At 40.8% G+C, this 16261-nt stretch overlaps 4 protein-coding genes across 4 annotated transcripts; 2 read left to right on the top strand and 2 right to left on the bottom strand.

Moving 5' to 3' along the window:
* Nucleotides 1-222: 222 nt before the first annotated feature.
* Nucleotides 223-2971, top strand: rcvrn2 (recoverin 2). The gene is made up of 4 exons (XM_028425839.1): nt 223-315; nt 398-929; nt 2346-2457; nt 2847-2971. Exons 2-4 carry the CDS (start codon nt 549-551, stop codon nt 2930-2932), a joined length of 579 nt encoding a protein of 192 aa, XP_028281640.1. The 5' UTR covers nt 223-315; nt 398-548; the 3' UTR covers nt 2933-2971.
* Nucleotides 2972-3269: 298 nt separating this feature from the next.
* On the bottom strand, nt 3270-8722 carry LOC114448885 (germ cell-specific gene 1-like protein). Its single transcript, XM_028426106.1, has 6 exons — nt 8515-8722; nt 6359-6541; nt 6205-6252; nt 5527-5679; nt 5302-5413; nt 3270-5188 (listed from the first exon to the last, which is right to left on the bottom strand). Exons 1-6 carry the CDS (start codon nt 8708-8710, stop codon nt 4816-4818), a joined length of 1065 nt encoding a protein of 354 aa, XP_028281907.1. The 5' UTR covers nt 8711-8722; the 3' UTR covers nt 3270-4815.
* A 2471-nt stretch (nt 8723-11193) lies between these two features.
* atg12 (ATG12 autophagy related 12 homolog (S. cerevisiae)) lies at nt 11194-13581 on the bottom strand. The gene is made up of 4 exons (XM_028426108.1): nt 13428-13581; nt 12266-12402; nt 12113-12175; nt 11194-11363 (listed from the first exon to the last, which is right to left on the bottom strand). The coding sequence occupies exons 1-4, from the start codon at nt 13519-13521 to the stop codon at nt 11304-11306; spliced, it is 354 nt and encodes a 117-aa protein (XP_028281909.1). The 5' UTR covers nt 13522-13581; the 3' UTR covers nt 11194-11303.
* A 15-nt stretch (nt 13582-13596) lies between these two features.
* isoc2 (isochorismatase domain containing 2) lies at nt 13597-16057 on the top strand. The gene is made up of 7 exons (XM_028426107.1): nt 13597-13724; nt 13912-14000; nt 14302-14426; nt 14513-14725; nt 15477-15547; nt 15634-15751; nt 15895-16057. Coding segments are annotated over exons 2-7 (594 nt in total). The 5' UTR covers nt 13597-13724; nt 13912-13999; the 3' UTR covers nt 15961-16057.
* The last annotated feature ends 204 nt before the right edge of the window (nt 16058-16261 follow it).

Raw genomic sequence — 16261 nt, 5'->3', positions numbered from 1 at the left:
AGTTGTACGAAGCCTCTGCTAATTAATACAGAGCTAATCATTTATTAGGTACAGTACCACAAGGAATAAATAAGTCTTGTCTTTAATTATTATAAATACACTGTCATAGAGTATTGGTCCTTCTAGTCCTCCGGACTCAATAGAGAAAATAAGGATCCTGGGGTTCATTTTAGTCAAACGCTCATCCACCTTAAATCCCGCATTAACAGAATTAACCTGTGGGAGTGTTTCCCCCTGCCCTCTTTATCTCTCACTGTCTTACAGTCAAGACAGACACTCCTTCCCTCAGCCATTGTCTGCCCACACCACACACAGGTAAGAGTTCCTCACTTTTTCTATGCAGTGTGTTGTGGCTTATATCATATTTTGATTTATTAATCATTCCTTTAATCCACAGCCCATTCTGTCTGGCCTTTGTAAAAAGAAGGAGCTGGTGAGAGAAGATATTGTGGAGAAAACAGAGTCAGGGAAGCCTCTCAAGAACTCAGGTGGCAAATACTTGCTGAGGAGTTTGACAAGACTGACACCTCACCAGAAAAACAACCATCATGGGAAATGCCACCAGCGGCGCACTATCTAAGGAGATCCTTGAGGACCTGAAGCTCAGCACCATATTCACAGAGACAGAAATCTGCCACTGGTATGAGAACTTCCAGAAGCAGTGTCCAACAGGACGCATCACACCGGAAGAGTTCGAGCAGATCTACGCTCGCTTCTTCCCAGAGAGCGACGCCAAGACCTACGCACGGCACGTGTTTCGCTCCTTTGACACCAATGATGACGGCACTTTGGACTTCAAGGAGTACATCATTGCTCTACACATGACCTCCACTGGAAAGACCACCCGGAAACTAGAGTGGGCCTTCTCACTGTTTGATGTAGACAAGAATGGATACATCACCAAGACAGAAGTGACAGAGATCTGCCAGGTAGGCACAACTCATGTGTACAACAGTGATCAGAGGAGTGGCTATGATAATCCTTATTTTGACTTTTGTGTGTCTACATGAAACATGACACACCTTCTTCCTCGTGGTCCTCAGAATGATTTCAGGTTATAGTGGAAGGAAAATATAACTATGTCATAGGTATGAAGTCTGTAGAGTTGCTGAGTCTGACATGAAGATATTTGTGCATTATTTCATCAGACATTTCTCTTTTACTGCCCAACCCTCAGCAAGATGTATTGCTCATGTTATGTGGGTCTCAGTCCTGATCACCTGCCAATTAGCCATTCTGTTTGAGCCTAAAACTCCTGATAATCTCTGTGATTAGTTGGCTCAGAAAATATAGACAGTGCAGCATTCCTAATAGAGAGTCTGCTCATTGTCCTGAGTATTTGTTTCTCAGAGGGCTGGTGCTTCCCTATAATAAACATGTGCACTGTAATTATAATTAGTATGATGTTTCTTTGCATTCTGTTTTGAGGCAAATAATAAAGATCCATGAGAGGTTTAGACAGATCAGCAGAGAATCCAGCTGGCATTGTAATGGGATTTAAATGCTGGCCAATTGGCTTGAGTTCATAAGCAACATGTTTACAACCAGTGCAAAACATTTTTAAAGATTTGATAACAGCTGACAATAAGATTAGAACCTCCGCAGTCTGTAAAACACTGAAGTAGACATGTGGAATATCAGCTTTTTTCTGTTTATTGACCCCACGTTATAGAGAATATGAATAAACTAATTAAACTAAGAGTTTAGTTCTATTTTCATAACAGACTACAAACCCACAACCTTGTTATGTACAAGCTCACAGTCTGAGCTACACAGACTGCTTGATGTCAGAGGGGCAAGTTGGAGGGAGAGTCCCAGGAGGAAAATGATGACATCTTGGTGTTTGGCCTGTGGCCTGAGTCTTGGCACTAATCCATGTTAATCTAGGTGTCTTAAATGTGGGAGATGAGTGCTTCCACTCTAAGTGGGACACACTCACTTAAAGGCCTGGACTTGAAGTGCACAGTCCTTTTCAATCTGCTGGATTTTTTTAAGTGGCCCATTGCAGGTCAGCCACCTCTGAAAAATAGCACACAGGCTCCTGGACGTGTCGTTTTCAGATGGATCTGTGGATTTCTCTAGGACTGCTTCTGTGTGCAAGGTGATGATTAATTGTAGGCTGCTAAGCAAAAAGAAATTCTCTCTTGATGTCAGGTTTGATAAAAGGCTTGATAACCACAAATATACACAAGACAGTAATCAACTTACAAAGGCAGTCAAGTTCCTCATTTGTCCTATAGATTTCAAACCTCTTGGCTCATTCACATTTGTTCCTAATTCAATGCTCAGAAACATTTTAGTGATTGAAATGATGCAGCATTTTCCCCCTCCTCCTTCTCTCTCAGGCCATATTTAAGCTAATCCCCAAGGAGGAGCAGGCCAAGCTACCCGAGGATGAGAACACACCCGACAAGAGAGCTAACAAGCTGTGGGCTTTCTTTGATAAGAAAGACAATGGTAAGAGGCATCACATGTACGCATTTACTGTACATGCTGCCAGGCATTGTGTAGTTACTTTGTTGGAGAGAGATTAAAAACAAGAGTAAGCTCTTACTACCTTTCTTCATCAGATGTTCCAACATCCTGTAAGGAAGATTACATTTTACAATCAGCTGTTTGGCTTAACAACAATACAAGCAATAAATCCACCTGGGGGCGCATCCCCACTTACAGCATCACTTGTGTCATGCAAGCTTTGTTATGTATGTACCAACCACTGGCCATGAAACCTCAAGTGACACCAGTGTTGCATGCCACTGGCAGATAATACTGGATTTCTTAGACAAGATGTAGTCATTATTCAACCTGCTGTTTTTCCTCACTTCTCCTCTCTTTTCCATTCACAGAGAGGCTGGCTGAAGGAGAGTTCATCAAAGGGGTGATTGAAAATGAGAATGCAATGCGTCTGATCCACTATGAACCATTGAAATAGTCCCATGCCCCACCTCCCCTCATGTCTTTTAACTCTATGTTTCCTATTTAATTTAATCAGCTCCACTGTGTAAATACTCATTCTTGCAGTGTCTTGGATGTAATTTGTTTTTTTTCTGATTGTCAATACATTTATATTAAATAAAAGTAAACCATGTAGAGGCAGGATTTACAGTAATTATTGTGATTATTAATGACGATTATAAATTCATCGAATCTAACTTGTTAACTTATTTTAGCATTTTTTTTACATAATTTGAAAAGTCTAAATTGAGATTGTAGCTCTCACATGCATTCACTGTACAATAAATTAAAGGTTTACTGATAAGTCTGTGGTTTGTGAATCAGTTTATTTATCTTTTCAGAAAAAACAAGAAACCCCTCTTTGACTTAGAAACACACTGTATATCAAAGCAGCAAAAATGATTCTTTGTGTTTTCAACTGTATTAATCCTCGACTGTAAATCCAGGATTATCTCAAATGTATGGCCAACATATTTAAGGTGAATTTATGACTCATTGAACACAATAAATAACAGACTTTAATGCACTTGTAAACCATTGCTTCCCATAAAATGTGGCATTTTAATGCAGTGTGCGTCCGTGTGTGTCCGTGTGTGTGTGTGTGTGCGTTTGTGTTTCTTTCCAACTTTTATTCTGAACCACCCCCTCCCCTCACTTACTTCTCTTCCTCACATCTCTCCTCACTCTGTTCCTCCCCCCTTTCCGTCCAACTCGGGATTACTGGTTTACACATAATCTGCTGTTCAACATCAGAGAGCAGACTTTTCAAAATCTCTGTAATCTTTCTATCTCTATGTGTTTGTCTGTGCGTCTCGTGGGAGCTTCTGGTGTACGTGAATTACATCAAAATTTTGTGTCTGCTGAAACTTTGTTGCCAGAGAAGCAAAACACCTCAAAAAAGGAAGCATGTTAAATATTACAGATATATATATATATTAAAGAACTGGCTGTTCTCTCAGGAAATTAAACATTCTATCAAATGACTTATTGAGCTAAAGATAACATAAGAACATTTATAAGCAGTTACATACAGACATATATGGGGGTGAGTGATAACTTTGTGCCCTTTTAAAAACTAGTCCCTGAAGAAGTTGGCATCTTTGACCTACAGACAGTGGTCCACAGCAGCCATGATGTCACCATCACCACAGTCAAAATGTCAACTATCAAGCCTCTTGTTTGTCCAGAGGAAGAGGTAGTATTCTGAGGGTGTCAAATCAGAGCAACAGAGTGTTGGTTCAAATTCTGGATAGCATCCATCACCATTGTGTGCTGAGGTGTTCTCCTGGTGGAAGAGCACTCCTCCCGTTAGATTTCTACACTGATTCTTCGTGATTTTCTCCTGTACATGTCTCAAGAGATCAGAGCATTAGGACCCTGTAATAATGAGACCTTTTATCAGGTAGTGCAGCAGCAGCACAATTTTTGAGTCCAGAGAATTTCGCTGTGACTGCAACCCTCAGATCTGGCTTTCTGCAGAGCTGGAGCTGGTTTCAAATTGGCCACCACTCAAGTCTCTTCTTTATTTTGGTGGAAGAGGTACGTAGTAGCCTGAAGATGCCAAATCAGGTGAACTGGCTTGTCATCCTGGTTGGCAGCCACCACCATTGTGGACTCTGACAAAGGTTGATGACAAATGTCACCTCTCACTTACCTTTTTACCATGAGGCACTGAATAATACTGAGAAAACATGCAGGCTTGCACATGTATGAGTCCTGTACAGACATTGCAGTCTTTTGATGTGTGTTCATTTCCCCTCAGTTCAGTAGAAGCCAAAGAAGACAAACAACACCCATTTGCTCATCGAAAATGTCTGTTTAGTTTTCAGCCCTTCTTTGTTGAGGTGTCAAACTGACCCCCTAACAAGGCGAATCAACTCGGTCCATGGCCTCCTCCATTTCATCCATCTCTCTCTCGCAGTCCTCACAGCCCTCCGGCCCACAGCCTCCTACCAAAACCAAAGTTGGCACATCCCCATTTCCCACTCCAACCACGCTGCCGTTAGGCGCCCACGCCACATCAATCATGCCGTCAGGACACTGTAATAGGCCGCTGACAGAGTAGAGGCCACCCCCTGGTACAACCTCATCATAGGAAGGGGCATGAGTGGCAGCTCTAGCCTCCTCCAGACGGAGTCTCTGTCTGCGACGGAGCTCAATGATGGTCTTGGTGTAGGAATTGAGGGTCACCACTGCGGCACCCATACAGCAACTGAAAGACACCCAAGCAAGACTGGGAACACAGAACGTAGAAATGTCAGGGGTCAAGGGGAACATTAATAACTGTGGTATTTTGTCCATAGTTTAATAAAGCAGGCTTAAATGCTGCCAAGAACAGCCACTTACGCAAATGACCAGCCGTAATCCCATGACTGAGGCCTCCAGTCTTTGGGGCCCACAATGACTGTCATCTGAAATACAGTGGTGTACATCATATGTGCCACCATTCCAAGAAGACCTGCACAGTAGGGGAAACAAAGTATCCAGGAAACTCAGATAACTGAGCCAAAGGCTCGATTATTTTGGTCAAATGTGGAAAAAAAAACAAAATAAACGGAGGTATGTACTCACCTGATAGAACAGTACAAATAGCTGCATAGGCATTGATTTTTAGAGAGTGCATCTCTTTGTGGGAGCACAAGACTTCCAGCCACATCAGCAAGAAGCCCATCCCCAGCAGGCCAATGTATGTAAACTCAGAAACAACTGAGAGCCAGAGAACACCTGCAACACATGCAAAAACACATTCAAGCAAAGTAAGCACATTTAAACAAGCTCAACCACTGAGCGTCTGCTTCATCTTAATAACACATACTAGTCAGAGTGTGCCAAAACAGTGGAAGAGAATGGTGAATAGAATACTGTGGACTTGTGAGGGTTTTGTCTACAGAGATCAGCAGAGTAAGCCTCTGTAATGGTGTGACCCCTTCCCAGGTAGTCTACTAGCAGCACTCCTTTTGCATCCCACACAGAGGTCAGCACCTGGACCTCAGTGATATGGCTTTCGTGGGAGACTATAGACGCTTCGCTTATTAGTTTTTTTTTTCAGACTGTCCCTGACATGTGAGAAATCATATGTTGTGTAGGGACTTCCTATAATTAACAGAAACACCACAAAAAATGTTGATTTCAAATAGGAACTGTATAACTCATCTACTTCTACCTAAGTACAATGACCTCCAACCAGTGTAATAAGGGTTAATTGAATAGGATTATGTAGATATCACAGTAATAGACTGCACAGCTCACCTTGTGTTTCCCCTGGAGTTAACTCTATAAAGCTGCGACATTTCTCCCCTACGGAAGGACATCATTCAAAAGAAGAGGATGGAAAATGTATCAGTTTGATATGTTCAGTAAAGGATGACCTATTAATATGAACAAATAAGCTTCTTGGTCTCACCATCATTGTGTTTTTCACAGCTTTCCCAGAAGCCAGTGTGGAAGTATCTAAAAGCAAACTTGTCCTCTCCAGTCTCCCAGATGTAGTGAACAGCATTGGCCAGCTGCCTCTGTCTGATCTTGGCCAACTCTTCTCTCCTGGCTGGAGACAGTGTTCGGTTGAAGGGGTTTTGAGTGGGACTCTCTTTAAAAACAAGAGGAGAGAATACTGTAAGAAGATTTTTTTTAACCCTTATATTAAATAATGGATGCACATGATAGAGCATATTAATACTCATGGGAGTAAATCTCTGCTCTCCTAACCAATCCAAACCTGCATGCACAGGAGCCATACAGACATTATACAAATACAACAACACCCGCCTCATGATACAAATCTGCATTGAGGACAGTTCTGAGGAAATCAGAAACACATCGCAGGCATGTGTTGACACGCCAACACACACACACACGTGTGACGTGTCTTAGTTTCCATTTTAAAAAACTCAAGCATGAAAAGTCGGTGAGGACACACACTCTCTCTTAATTCTAATTTAGTTGGTGAAGTTATTCTGGAGAAGGGAACCAATTCACAGATCACAGATACTAGATCTGTGATATACTGGAGGCCCCTTACCCGAAAAACCAGCAAATCACCAATTCCTCAAAACTAGCATCCCTCCGTGCTGTGCTGTCACATGCAGCCTTGGCATCATGCCCCTAAGCACTGTGCATTAGTAAAGGTAGGTCTTTCCGTACAAGAACACAAAGTACATGTAGTGATCAAAATTGATTTCTTTGTGCAGTGGTAGCTGTTAATCTCAGAGTGGATTAAGCATATCTGTTGAGAAAATAACAAGGCAGCAGCTCCTCCTCTGTGAGGGGAATAAACCTTTGAGAGCTGGACTCACACCCCTCAGATTAATGCTATAAGCCATAATTATAGTACATTGAGTGTGGGGCTAAGGTATGGGCAAAAAGAGATTAAAATTAAATTAAACTGAGGACAATCACTTTCTAACAGGGGGGAGCCCTGTCAGCAGCCAGATTAGTTCCAGGTAGTGGTGGTTATGCAGCAACAGAGCAAAGATCAAGAACACCTGTGTAACCAGGATCAACTGTCAGGGCCAAAATGTAGGAAACACTCAAACACACACAGCATGCAGCAACACACACAAACCACAACCCCTTTCTAGAACTGCAGTGTGTCTCAAGAAAAGCTCAAGACATGTTTTCTTTAACGAGAACCTCATCACAAAGTCTGCTTCTAACCTTTTTTATGGTTTTCATGATTTTGGATTTATTCAGTGAACAGGTTTTACATGAGTGCATAAACAATACAGGTATCTAGTAACATTTTGTCTCTGCTAAATTAGGAGGGGACTCTAGGATTAACTAAAGTCATGTTTCTTAAAGTAACACGTGCGTTCTGCAGAGATAATCCATGTGGTTACAACAGGTGGTATCGTTCAACCAGTAAATCATCCCTGACTGTAACAAAGATGCCAGCAAAACAGTGCAATGACAACACAAGCCACAATCAATCTGTTACACAACTCATTCTGTTATAACACGCCCTGTCAACGTGTCACAGCACACACTGGAAGGTAAACCAGTTCTCCTGTTATAATGTGGGCCACATTGTATGGGCCACAATGTATACTTATATATACATATATACATATACTGTGATCATTTTTAATGTACATTTGTTAACTTGCTTTATGAAACTTTATTTTTACAAATATTTATTTTAGAATATCGTACTATTAAATGCTGCTCTTTCAAGAACACATCTTAACTTCCTTAATTGTTTTGTCCTGGTTAGTTGAAACATACAGACAAACATGACAATTTGGTTTGAAAATATGTACACATAAAAAAAATCTTTCAAAAAACACTTCCCACTGACAACAGCTGAGGCAAAAAAGTCAGAATGACTTTTTTTCAGTGGCCCCAATCCTCCTTATAGTGAAGGCAATATTTTGGCAACGCCTTGAGGGAAAATGTTGACTTGAACTCAAGCATGAAGCGATTAGAATTTCGTGGTCTAAGTTCAAAGGCCATTATAGTCAACAGTCAGCCAAAGGTCAACAGAAAAATATCAATCTGAGCTCCAGTACAGATAAAAACAGAGAAGCTGCACAAAACGTATTGCAACAAGTGGTACTTCCATACCTGTGGTGTAAGGCTCACTGTTGTTCTGACCACAGTTCTTCATTTTGACAGGCGACAGGCAGAGCGGCTTGACCACCTTGTGAGTGCCCTCGCACCAGTAGGAGGTGCAGAGAGCCAGGATGGAGAGGGCCAGAGCCAAACTGGTCAACGTCAGGGAGAGCAGGGAGCGAGAGCGACGGGACATACGCTCCAGCATGGCCACACAGGAGGAGAGGGAAGCAGGGGAAGGCCGGACAGAGACAGAGAGGAGGGAAACAGTGAGGAAAAGAGGGGGCAGATAGGGAGGGTGGAGGGGGACGACGCACGTGGAAATAAAACAAATGTGACAGAGGGTGTGACTACAGTCACAGATGGAGCTAAGAGGGTAGGACAGATGCTTTGAGGGGGTTTTAAGAGGTGATGAGCTGCCAGGTTTAAATAGAAAGGAAAGATAAATGTGATGTAACAGTAGAGACAGAAGATAAAAAGTATACTGTAAAGTCAGTGTGATTAAAAAAGAGAACGAGATGGAAGGTAGCGGGATTAGATGCTCTGAAGTTGATACACGTGGGAAAGGACAGATGGAAGAAAAAATGAACAAGAAGGGATTTAGGTGGACGATGTGGGCGTAGTGGGAGAAAACAGTGGGATGCAGGGATGCAACAGGAGGCTGCCCAGCCTCAGTATGATGTCCTGCTATTGATCTGCATGGGAACTAATATGGTCATACATCCCTTGACCTCAACTCTGTTTACTGTTTGGTGTAAAAAGTCTGACTTTGCCAAAAACAAAAAGGTCATTTAAAAATACTAACATTTATCTTTAAATGTAAAGTTTAAAGGAGAAAACAGCATCCTTTGTCCTTACTGGACAAAAACATGGTATTAAACCCTTGAATAGTGTACACAGAGGGTAAGGTGTCCATATGGCAACATCTTACTCTGTCAAATGTTCCTTAAGTCAGTGCCTGAAGTCACATAAGTCCTCCAGCTGTTTAAAAAGGAGGGTTTATGTACAACTAAGTAAAGTGTGCTTTCCTGTGACCCTGGCTAATATCTTTGAGCTTCTTGATGAGCACACTCTGGCCTGAGCCTGCTACTCATCATAAACTCCCCTGCTGGACCTTAAGTGCAAGGCAAGATGGAGATAATAGATTACTTTTTTTGATGAAATTATGGATAAGCCACAGATCTGAATGTAATTTAAACAGTAATCCCTGGAAATCTGCTTTAATCTGTTTGTGTTAGGTGTACTTTAGTGTGAAGTGCACTCTGACCATGTATGCTGTCTCTCTCTCTCTCGTCTCCCTGTCAGACAGCAGCCCCTGGAAAAGAGAAGACAGGTTAGACTCAGCCTTGATCTCTCAGTAGCTTCCACGTGTGTCCCCCCCCCCCCCCCCCCCCCGTCCATCCCTGTTAGGAACAGTACACCAAAATAATAAAGGTGTGTCTCAGTGCATTACTAAGATTGAAAAACAGACAAAACAGGTTTTCCTTGATGTATTCAATGCAATGTTTTAAGGCAGTATAGATCAATAGTTTCTTCACGGCTACCTGAAATAAGAGAAATCAAGAAATCCAAGAAACCTGTACTATTAATATTATTATGTGATATGTAAACATCCTGAATATGTTCAAAAGCTCTCTTATCTTATATGAGCTCCATTTTAAAGACACACACATAATACATAATACATCCCAAACATCACACATGGTCAAGTGGTTGAAGCAATAAACTGCACTTGGATTGCCATTAAAAAAAAACAATTACTCTGCATGAAAAACATTACTGTTGGCCTTTACGTCAGGATGAACATACATTAACTGAGTTTAGCATGAACAAGCTAACCGGTAATTGCAGGTTAAATTTGTCCAGAAATAAAAAATGGATACAAATAAGTTGTAATATTTTGGAATGTTTAATATTAATGTTTTATATGTATGAATTATATAAGAGTCAGTAAAACATTTCTCTCTGTAATTTTAACACACGAAGAAAAAAAACTACCTTTCATGATGGTAAGATAAAGAAATGTAAAAGAATTCAAGAAACTGGAATGAGCAAGTCTATATTTTTCATGTAAGTGATTTTAAATGACAGTAGCAGCTGATAAAATTAATAAGTAATCTCATCATTTCATCTTTAGTTATTAAAATATGAGACAAGTACCTACCAAAGCTTTTTTTCCTCGTCCTTTGTAGAGTCAAGTATGAAGTAGCTACCATGGTAAATCACTGTTTTCAGCTGTCACTTCTTCTGAACCTACAATCCTCGGTTATCTCTGCCTTGTTCAAAAGCCCTTAATCAAAAAGCTCCTTAAGATCTTGATTTCAGTTGCTCCATCTTGAACAGACTCTATGTGTCAATGCCCCGTTCATATTTTTTCCTTCTCCAGGGTGAGCATCAGTGCCCCTTACCTCAGCAGCTTCACTCACCCCCTAAACCTCCTGGCCAATAGACAGATGGAGATGCAAACTGATGGAGCGTCTGTCCCCACACCACTCCACTCTCTTTTCTGTCTTTCTTGGGAATTTATGTTACAAACCCTATCCTGAATCATGTAATCCCTCTAAGTCCATCTGTTACTGTAGTGCCCCCTCTCCCCTCATGTCTGTCCCCTTTCAGAGGTGATTCCTTCTCAACTTCTCAAAACCTCCGAGTGTTTGGTTTGTGGTGCAAAAGAAACAGTGGAAGGAGCAGTACATTGTCACAATAATTTATTTACAGTGTATGTACATAAAAAACAAAAAATGGTTTCAAAGCAAAAATCCTGTTTTGGAGAATATTAAAAAAAAAAGAAGGGGTTGTTTCTAACCCCAGGCTTGAGATTTACAATAATGCAGAATCAGCTTTCCATCACTGCCAAAGCACTGAAAGAGAGACAGAGACAAGAACACATAAATGCAAATGTTTGATGCAAATGTGGTTTGTCAGTGGTCTATGATTACAGTGCAGAAACGTAATCTTAACTCGTAATTATTAACATTTTGACCCTGGAGCTAATGAGTACTGGAATTATCACATGACCACCATGAGTTCTAGATTTTGAAGTCTTTCCTGTTGCTCATTACAAAACTAATCAGTGGCCAAGGATTTTGGCTTATGTCACATAATACTTGGCTCTTATTGCCCCCTCTGCTGGTCAGAGCTCCACATGACCCGTCCACTCATGAAGCTGATCTTGCAGGTTCATGCTGACCAGTTACGCTGCTAATTTGTTATACCTTGACTCACATTTTAAAGTGGATATTATGTCACACACTTGGTTTTGGTCAAATTTCTGTTTCTGTTTCTCTGTTAGTAAAGATCCTTTTTTTAGGGTATACTGACAGTTGATTTAGGTCGTTCAGTTCTAGGTTTGGGACTCTGATCCCGGTAGACAGAATGGTCACAAATGCATGCTACAAAAAAAAATGATATTCAAAAAAGAGAGAAGATATTTGCTCAAAATAAAGACTCAAAAATGTGAACAAATATAAAATATTTCTACAAACTTGAATAAATACTAATATTTCCACAGATTTCTAACTTCAGTTTTTCCACATTTTAATGTATGCCTTGGAGCTGCCATAAGTTGCGGTTTCATTCAATTTACACTGTGCATTTTTTGTGTACTTACATCAAAGAGGACCCCTACGTCTTGATCCGGTGAGGGGGCAAAAGACTGGTTAACATAGATGAACTGGGGAAAAACAGATGTAGTTATAAATAGCAACTGTTATTGGCATGGTCAATACATGGTTTGAGTAAGTAGTCATGACATCATCCTTACCAGTTGTTCACTGGCATCGAGCTTCAGGAAACGAGAAATGAACTGTGCAAGAGACTGTACGGTCCTCCCCCTGTCCACTGCCCACTTCTTTGTTTTCATTATAGGAGTGTCACCAACAGCCTTTAACAGCACGTCAACTATAAATAGAGTAAATAAAAAGTGAATGTTGCTGCTGACACATCCCAGGGGATCCTAAACTGAAAACAACCCATTACCACATACCACAGTGAAAAAAAAATGTTTCTCAAGGATTTACAAGGAAGAGGGAAAAGAATCACTTGTCTTTGTATCAGGGCCAGTGCTGTACAGACTGCAGACAGTAAGCAGCTTAAAAATCACAAAAGTTTTTTTGTTGATTTATTTTATGCCCAATTCTAAACTGCAACATGTACTTGGATGAAACCCCTTAATATACACTGTCATTATAAGATCTGGGACAAGGATTTCTGTCAAACACTGCTCCTGATAGAATTCTACTTCATAACTTCATTGCAGACTCTTCTTAACCAGAACCTGAAGTTAAGTTACACAATACAAAATCTCTATAAAGATAACGCTATGTTATGGAACCTTAATACAAATCCAAGGTTTCAAAGTGTTTGATTAGATTTAGATGTCTGGGGCAAAAATCACTCACATCTGAAATTACTAAAAGACTGACAGCTAATGTTGAAATAAACTACACAAAACGAATGACATGTATAGATTTAAAGTTCTCCGACAATTCCTGTAAAAATACAGTTGACTGAGTTTGACAGTTTTAAGCTAGCATGAGTCCGTTAGCTTAGCTGTAATAACTTGTCCCTATTACAAACTTGAAGCTCTTATTGGAATCAGCTCTACATATATATTTGCTGGTCTATGTAAAGCATGGCCACAAACATTGTGTAAACCTTTAAATATAAGAGAAAAGACAGAATAGCCTGCCTACATATTTATTAGCATTAGCTTCAGGCATGATTCCGGTAGTTCCAGATGGGAAAAAGCTTTGCGTTTATTGGATAGCCAGAAACAAACTTCCATCCTATTGGTCAGATATATTGTCAATAGTCTTAACGTACATACCCGGAAATGTCTTCCTTAGCATTAGCAACTGTACTCATAATGAGACGGTCTTTTGTCGCTAAGTGCGCAGCTAATTCGATATATTACACTTTCTTACTTTTTTTCTTCTCTTCATTTGTTGTCGAGTCATCTGACGGCAGCTGCGGCTCCTCTTTCTGCGTTTCTGTTGGAGACTCTGCATTGTCAGACATCTTCAGATGACAACTTTGAGGTTTTCTTATGTTCCACCCACCGGATGTAGGGAGGTGATTCGGGGAAAACAATTGCTACTATTGGTTTAAGCACACATCAATAATGACGTTGCGTTATTTTATTGGCCAATGTTCTGTCCATTAAGGCGGTTATGGCCAAAGACAGGCTCTGTAGTTGAAGTTGTGTCTTCGCTTCGTGCAAGGTTAGTTTTGACATTCGAATGAATTTGCTGATAATTTAATTGTTTGACAAATAAGTTAGATGTTTGACGATGTGTTTGATGATGTGGTTACCGCTGCTATATGCTGTTTTGTTTAACAATCAATGTTTTGTTCCCTTTTATTTGAAGGTAAAATAAGTAAATATTCTTGTGGTTTCCAATTACACAGGAGACGACACATGGGAAATAATACCTTAGCCTGACAGTTAAACCTACAACAGTCCCCTCAAACGTCCTACTTGCATTTAAGCAACAACAGTAAGTCACATAACTTATGATTTAAGCTTGGTCAAATGAACGGTGTGCTCTTAATCCAAAGTGTCACACTGTGATGTTCTGATTGTTATGAAAACATCAACGAGGAAATGTTCACACAAGGAAGAAAAGTCTTATTCTTCCTTATTCAAAATGAGTCAACCATTTTCCAAATAATAATCAAAGCATTACACATTACACGCAGAAACACATAGCTCTGTTACAAACACAATGTTTATTTATCCAGTAATGCTGCAACAATTCTAATAATGGAACATGAGTTATTGTGTCCTCACTCTTTTAGTGGCAAACATTGGCCGGCTCTCCACCAAGGATGCAGTAGTCTTCCTGTGTGACATGCAGGAGAAGTTCCGACCCAACATCTTTCAGTTCACTAACATCGTCAGCAATGCAGCTAGATTGCTCCAGGTTGACTCCACTCACCATCCCAGTCGTATCACTCCTTTAGTCTGTGTGGCTTTCATCTACCTTTCTCTTTATCTTCCCTCTCACAGGCCAGTCGTGTTCTGGGCATCCCCCCTATTCTGACAGAGCAGTACCCCAAAGGATTGGGGCCCACAGTGCCAGAGCTGGGAGCAGGGGACCTGACTGCCCATGCTAAAACTTCTTTCACCATGATGACAGAGGACGTAGTAAAGGAGCTGGAGGCCCTGGGGAACCCAAAACAAGCCATATTGTGTGGAATAGAGGCACATGCGTGTATTGCAGTAAGACTATATGATTGTTTCTGCAGTTTAGCTTTCATCAGTATCTTCGTCTGCATCTTAAACACAGCTGGTAGTTCTTTGCATGTAATGAACACAATGTGTTCACAGTCATGTTGATTGGTGTGCACCATCATGCTGCAATGACGCACTGCCTTTTTCCCCAACACTTATTTCCGTAACAGTTTGTGTTATTGGGGAAACAGTTATTTACAGCTGTTGTTCTCCATCTTTCCTACAAAAGGCAAAAGGCAGCCATGCTCAGCTCATACACCTTTTCTGAAGATTATTTAAATATTGATGTTCATATTGTGGTAAATCAACGAGCAAATAATAATGTCAGATGATGATTCTCGTCCACGTCATTTTCATTCAAAGGGTTGAAGCGGGGCAACTGGACTTGTAGAGTTGCTGTAGAGTTCAAGAAAACATGACAAGGCCAGTTGCCCCGCTTCAACCCTTTGGGAACAAAATAATGTCAGAGGTGAGTGTTATGTTGTTATCATGCTATAAATGCAGATTTAATTACTTTATTTAAAAAACCATGTGACGCTGCTTATAGTCTGATGTTAATGAATAATTAAGGATTAATTAGGAGCATGAGTTTGAAGCTAAGCTAACAAGTTAAACAGTTTAGTTTTGTTAATAGTTATGATGCTAATTGTTGATAGCTTGGTGGCTTGAGTTTATGTTAATAATTTTTACCCAGAACCTTTTAGTAATATATGTGATGATCTCCATGTCTTTTGCTCAGTGTACAACTTATGATCTGCTTGAGAGGGGGATGGAGGTCCATATAGTGGCTGATGCTGTCTCATCCAGAAGGTACCTGTTAATGTGTTGTCTTTCTGCCTCTGCACTTTGCATGTGCCTCATGGAAATGTGGTTTACTCTGAATGTTCCCTCTACAGCCAGACGGACCGTTTGTTTGCTCTGTCCCGACTGAAGCAGAGCGGTGCGTACCTCACTACCACAGAGGCTGTCCTGCTGCAGCTGGTCCAAGATGCCAAACATCCAAACTTCAAGGAGGTGCTCTTTATATTGACATGAGATACTTTTGTCTGTTAAGATGTGCTGTAAATTTGCTTGTTAGTGTCCAAAAGTCATTGCAAGTGAATGTGTTTATTTCAAAGGTATAAGAGACTAACTCCTGTTGTACACTGTCTTGGTAGATTCAGAAGCTTCTGACCCACCCGTCCCCTGACACCGGCCTCCTCGCCTTCTTCAGTGCTCTGTAGAGAGAGATCTTTCCCTCTCATTGACTTTTACTGTACACAACATCAACGTTTCCCACACACAGTCCACATCCTAATAAAGCAAAGCTGCTACTTCACACTTTTACTGTGTTCATTTATCTGAATCAAGGAGTTAAAAGTGTGACTGTCAGGGACTTCTTATTGGTAAATTCAGGTGTGCTTGGCTGAAAGAATGCTGGAAGTATGGAGAGGTGGGACCAGCTCACAGAGGCGGGTGCAAAGACTGATGTCAGAAAAGGGGGAGGAGTGACTGACGTAATTCTGGTAAAGTCAGAAAGGGAGG

Source organism: Parambassis ranga, chromosome 16 (assembly GCF_900634625.1).
Source record: "Parambassis ranga chromosome 16, fParRan2.1, whole genome shotgun sequence".
Classification (NCBI taxonomy): Eukaryota; Metazoa; Chordata; class Actinopteri; family Ambassidae; genus Parambassis; species Parambassis ranga.
This window is presented reverse-complemented; position numbering and strand designations above follow the sequence as displayed.

Bases quoted from the DNA above. Each gene is read 5' to 3' on its own strand.
- rcvrn2 (XM_028425839.1), top strand. From the start codon at position 549: ATGGGAAATGCCACCAGCGGCGCACTATCTAAGGAGATCCTTGAGGAC. The intron at 930-2,345 runs GTAGGCACAACT...CTTCTCTCTCAG, and splicing joins AAGTGACAGAGATCTGCCAG to GCCATATTTAAGCTAATCCC. The intron at 2,458-2,846 runs GTAAGAGGCATC...TTCCATTCACAG, and splicing joins CTTTGATAAGAAAGACAATG to AGAGGCTGGCTGAAGGAGAG.
- LOC114448885 (XM_028426106.1), bottom strand. From the start codon at position 8,710: ATGCTGGAGCGTATGTCCCGTCGCTCTCGCTCCCTGCTCTCCCTGACG. The intron at 6,542-8,514 runs GTATGGAAGTAC...TTGTTTTTAAAG, and splicing joins CAGTGAGCCTTACACCACAG to AGAGTCCCACTCAAAACCCC. The intron at 5,680-6,204 runs GTGAGCTGTGCA...CATGTGTTGCAG, and splicing joins AACTCCAGGGGAAACACAAG to GTGTTCTCTGGCTCTCAGTT.
- atg12 (XM_028426108.1), bottom strand. From the start codon at position 13,521: ATGTCTGACAATGCAGAGTCTCCAACAGAAACGCAGAAAGAGGAGCCG. The intron at 12,176-12,265 runs GTAAGGATGATG...GTTTTTCCCCAG, and splicing joins TCGATGCCAGTGAACAACTG to TTCATCTATGTTAACCAGTC. The intron at 11,364-12,112 runs GTAAGTACACAA...TCTCTCTTTCAG, and splicing joins ACGTAGGGGTCCTCTTTGAT to TGCTTTGGCAGTGATGGAAA.
- isoc2 (XM_028426107.1), top strand. The intron at 14,726-15,476 runs GTAAGACTATAT...TCTTTTGCTCAG, and splicing joins AGGCACATGCGTGTATTGCA to TGTACAACTTATGATCTGCT. The intron at 15,548-15,633 runs GTACCTGTTAAT...TTCCCTCTACAG, and splicing joins GATGCTGTCTCATCCAGAAG to CCAGACGGACCGTTTGTTTG.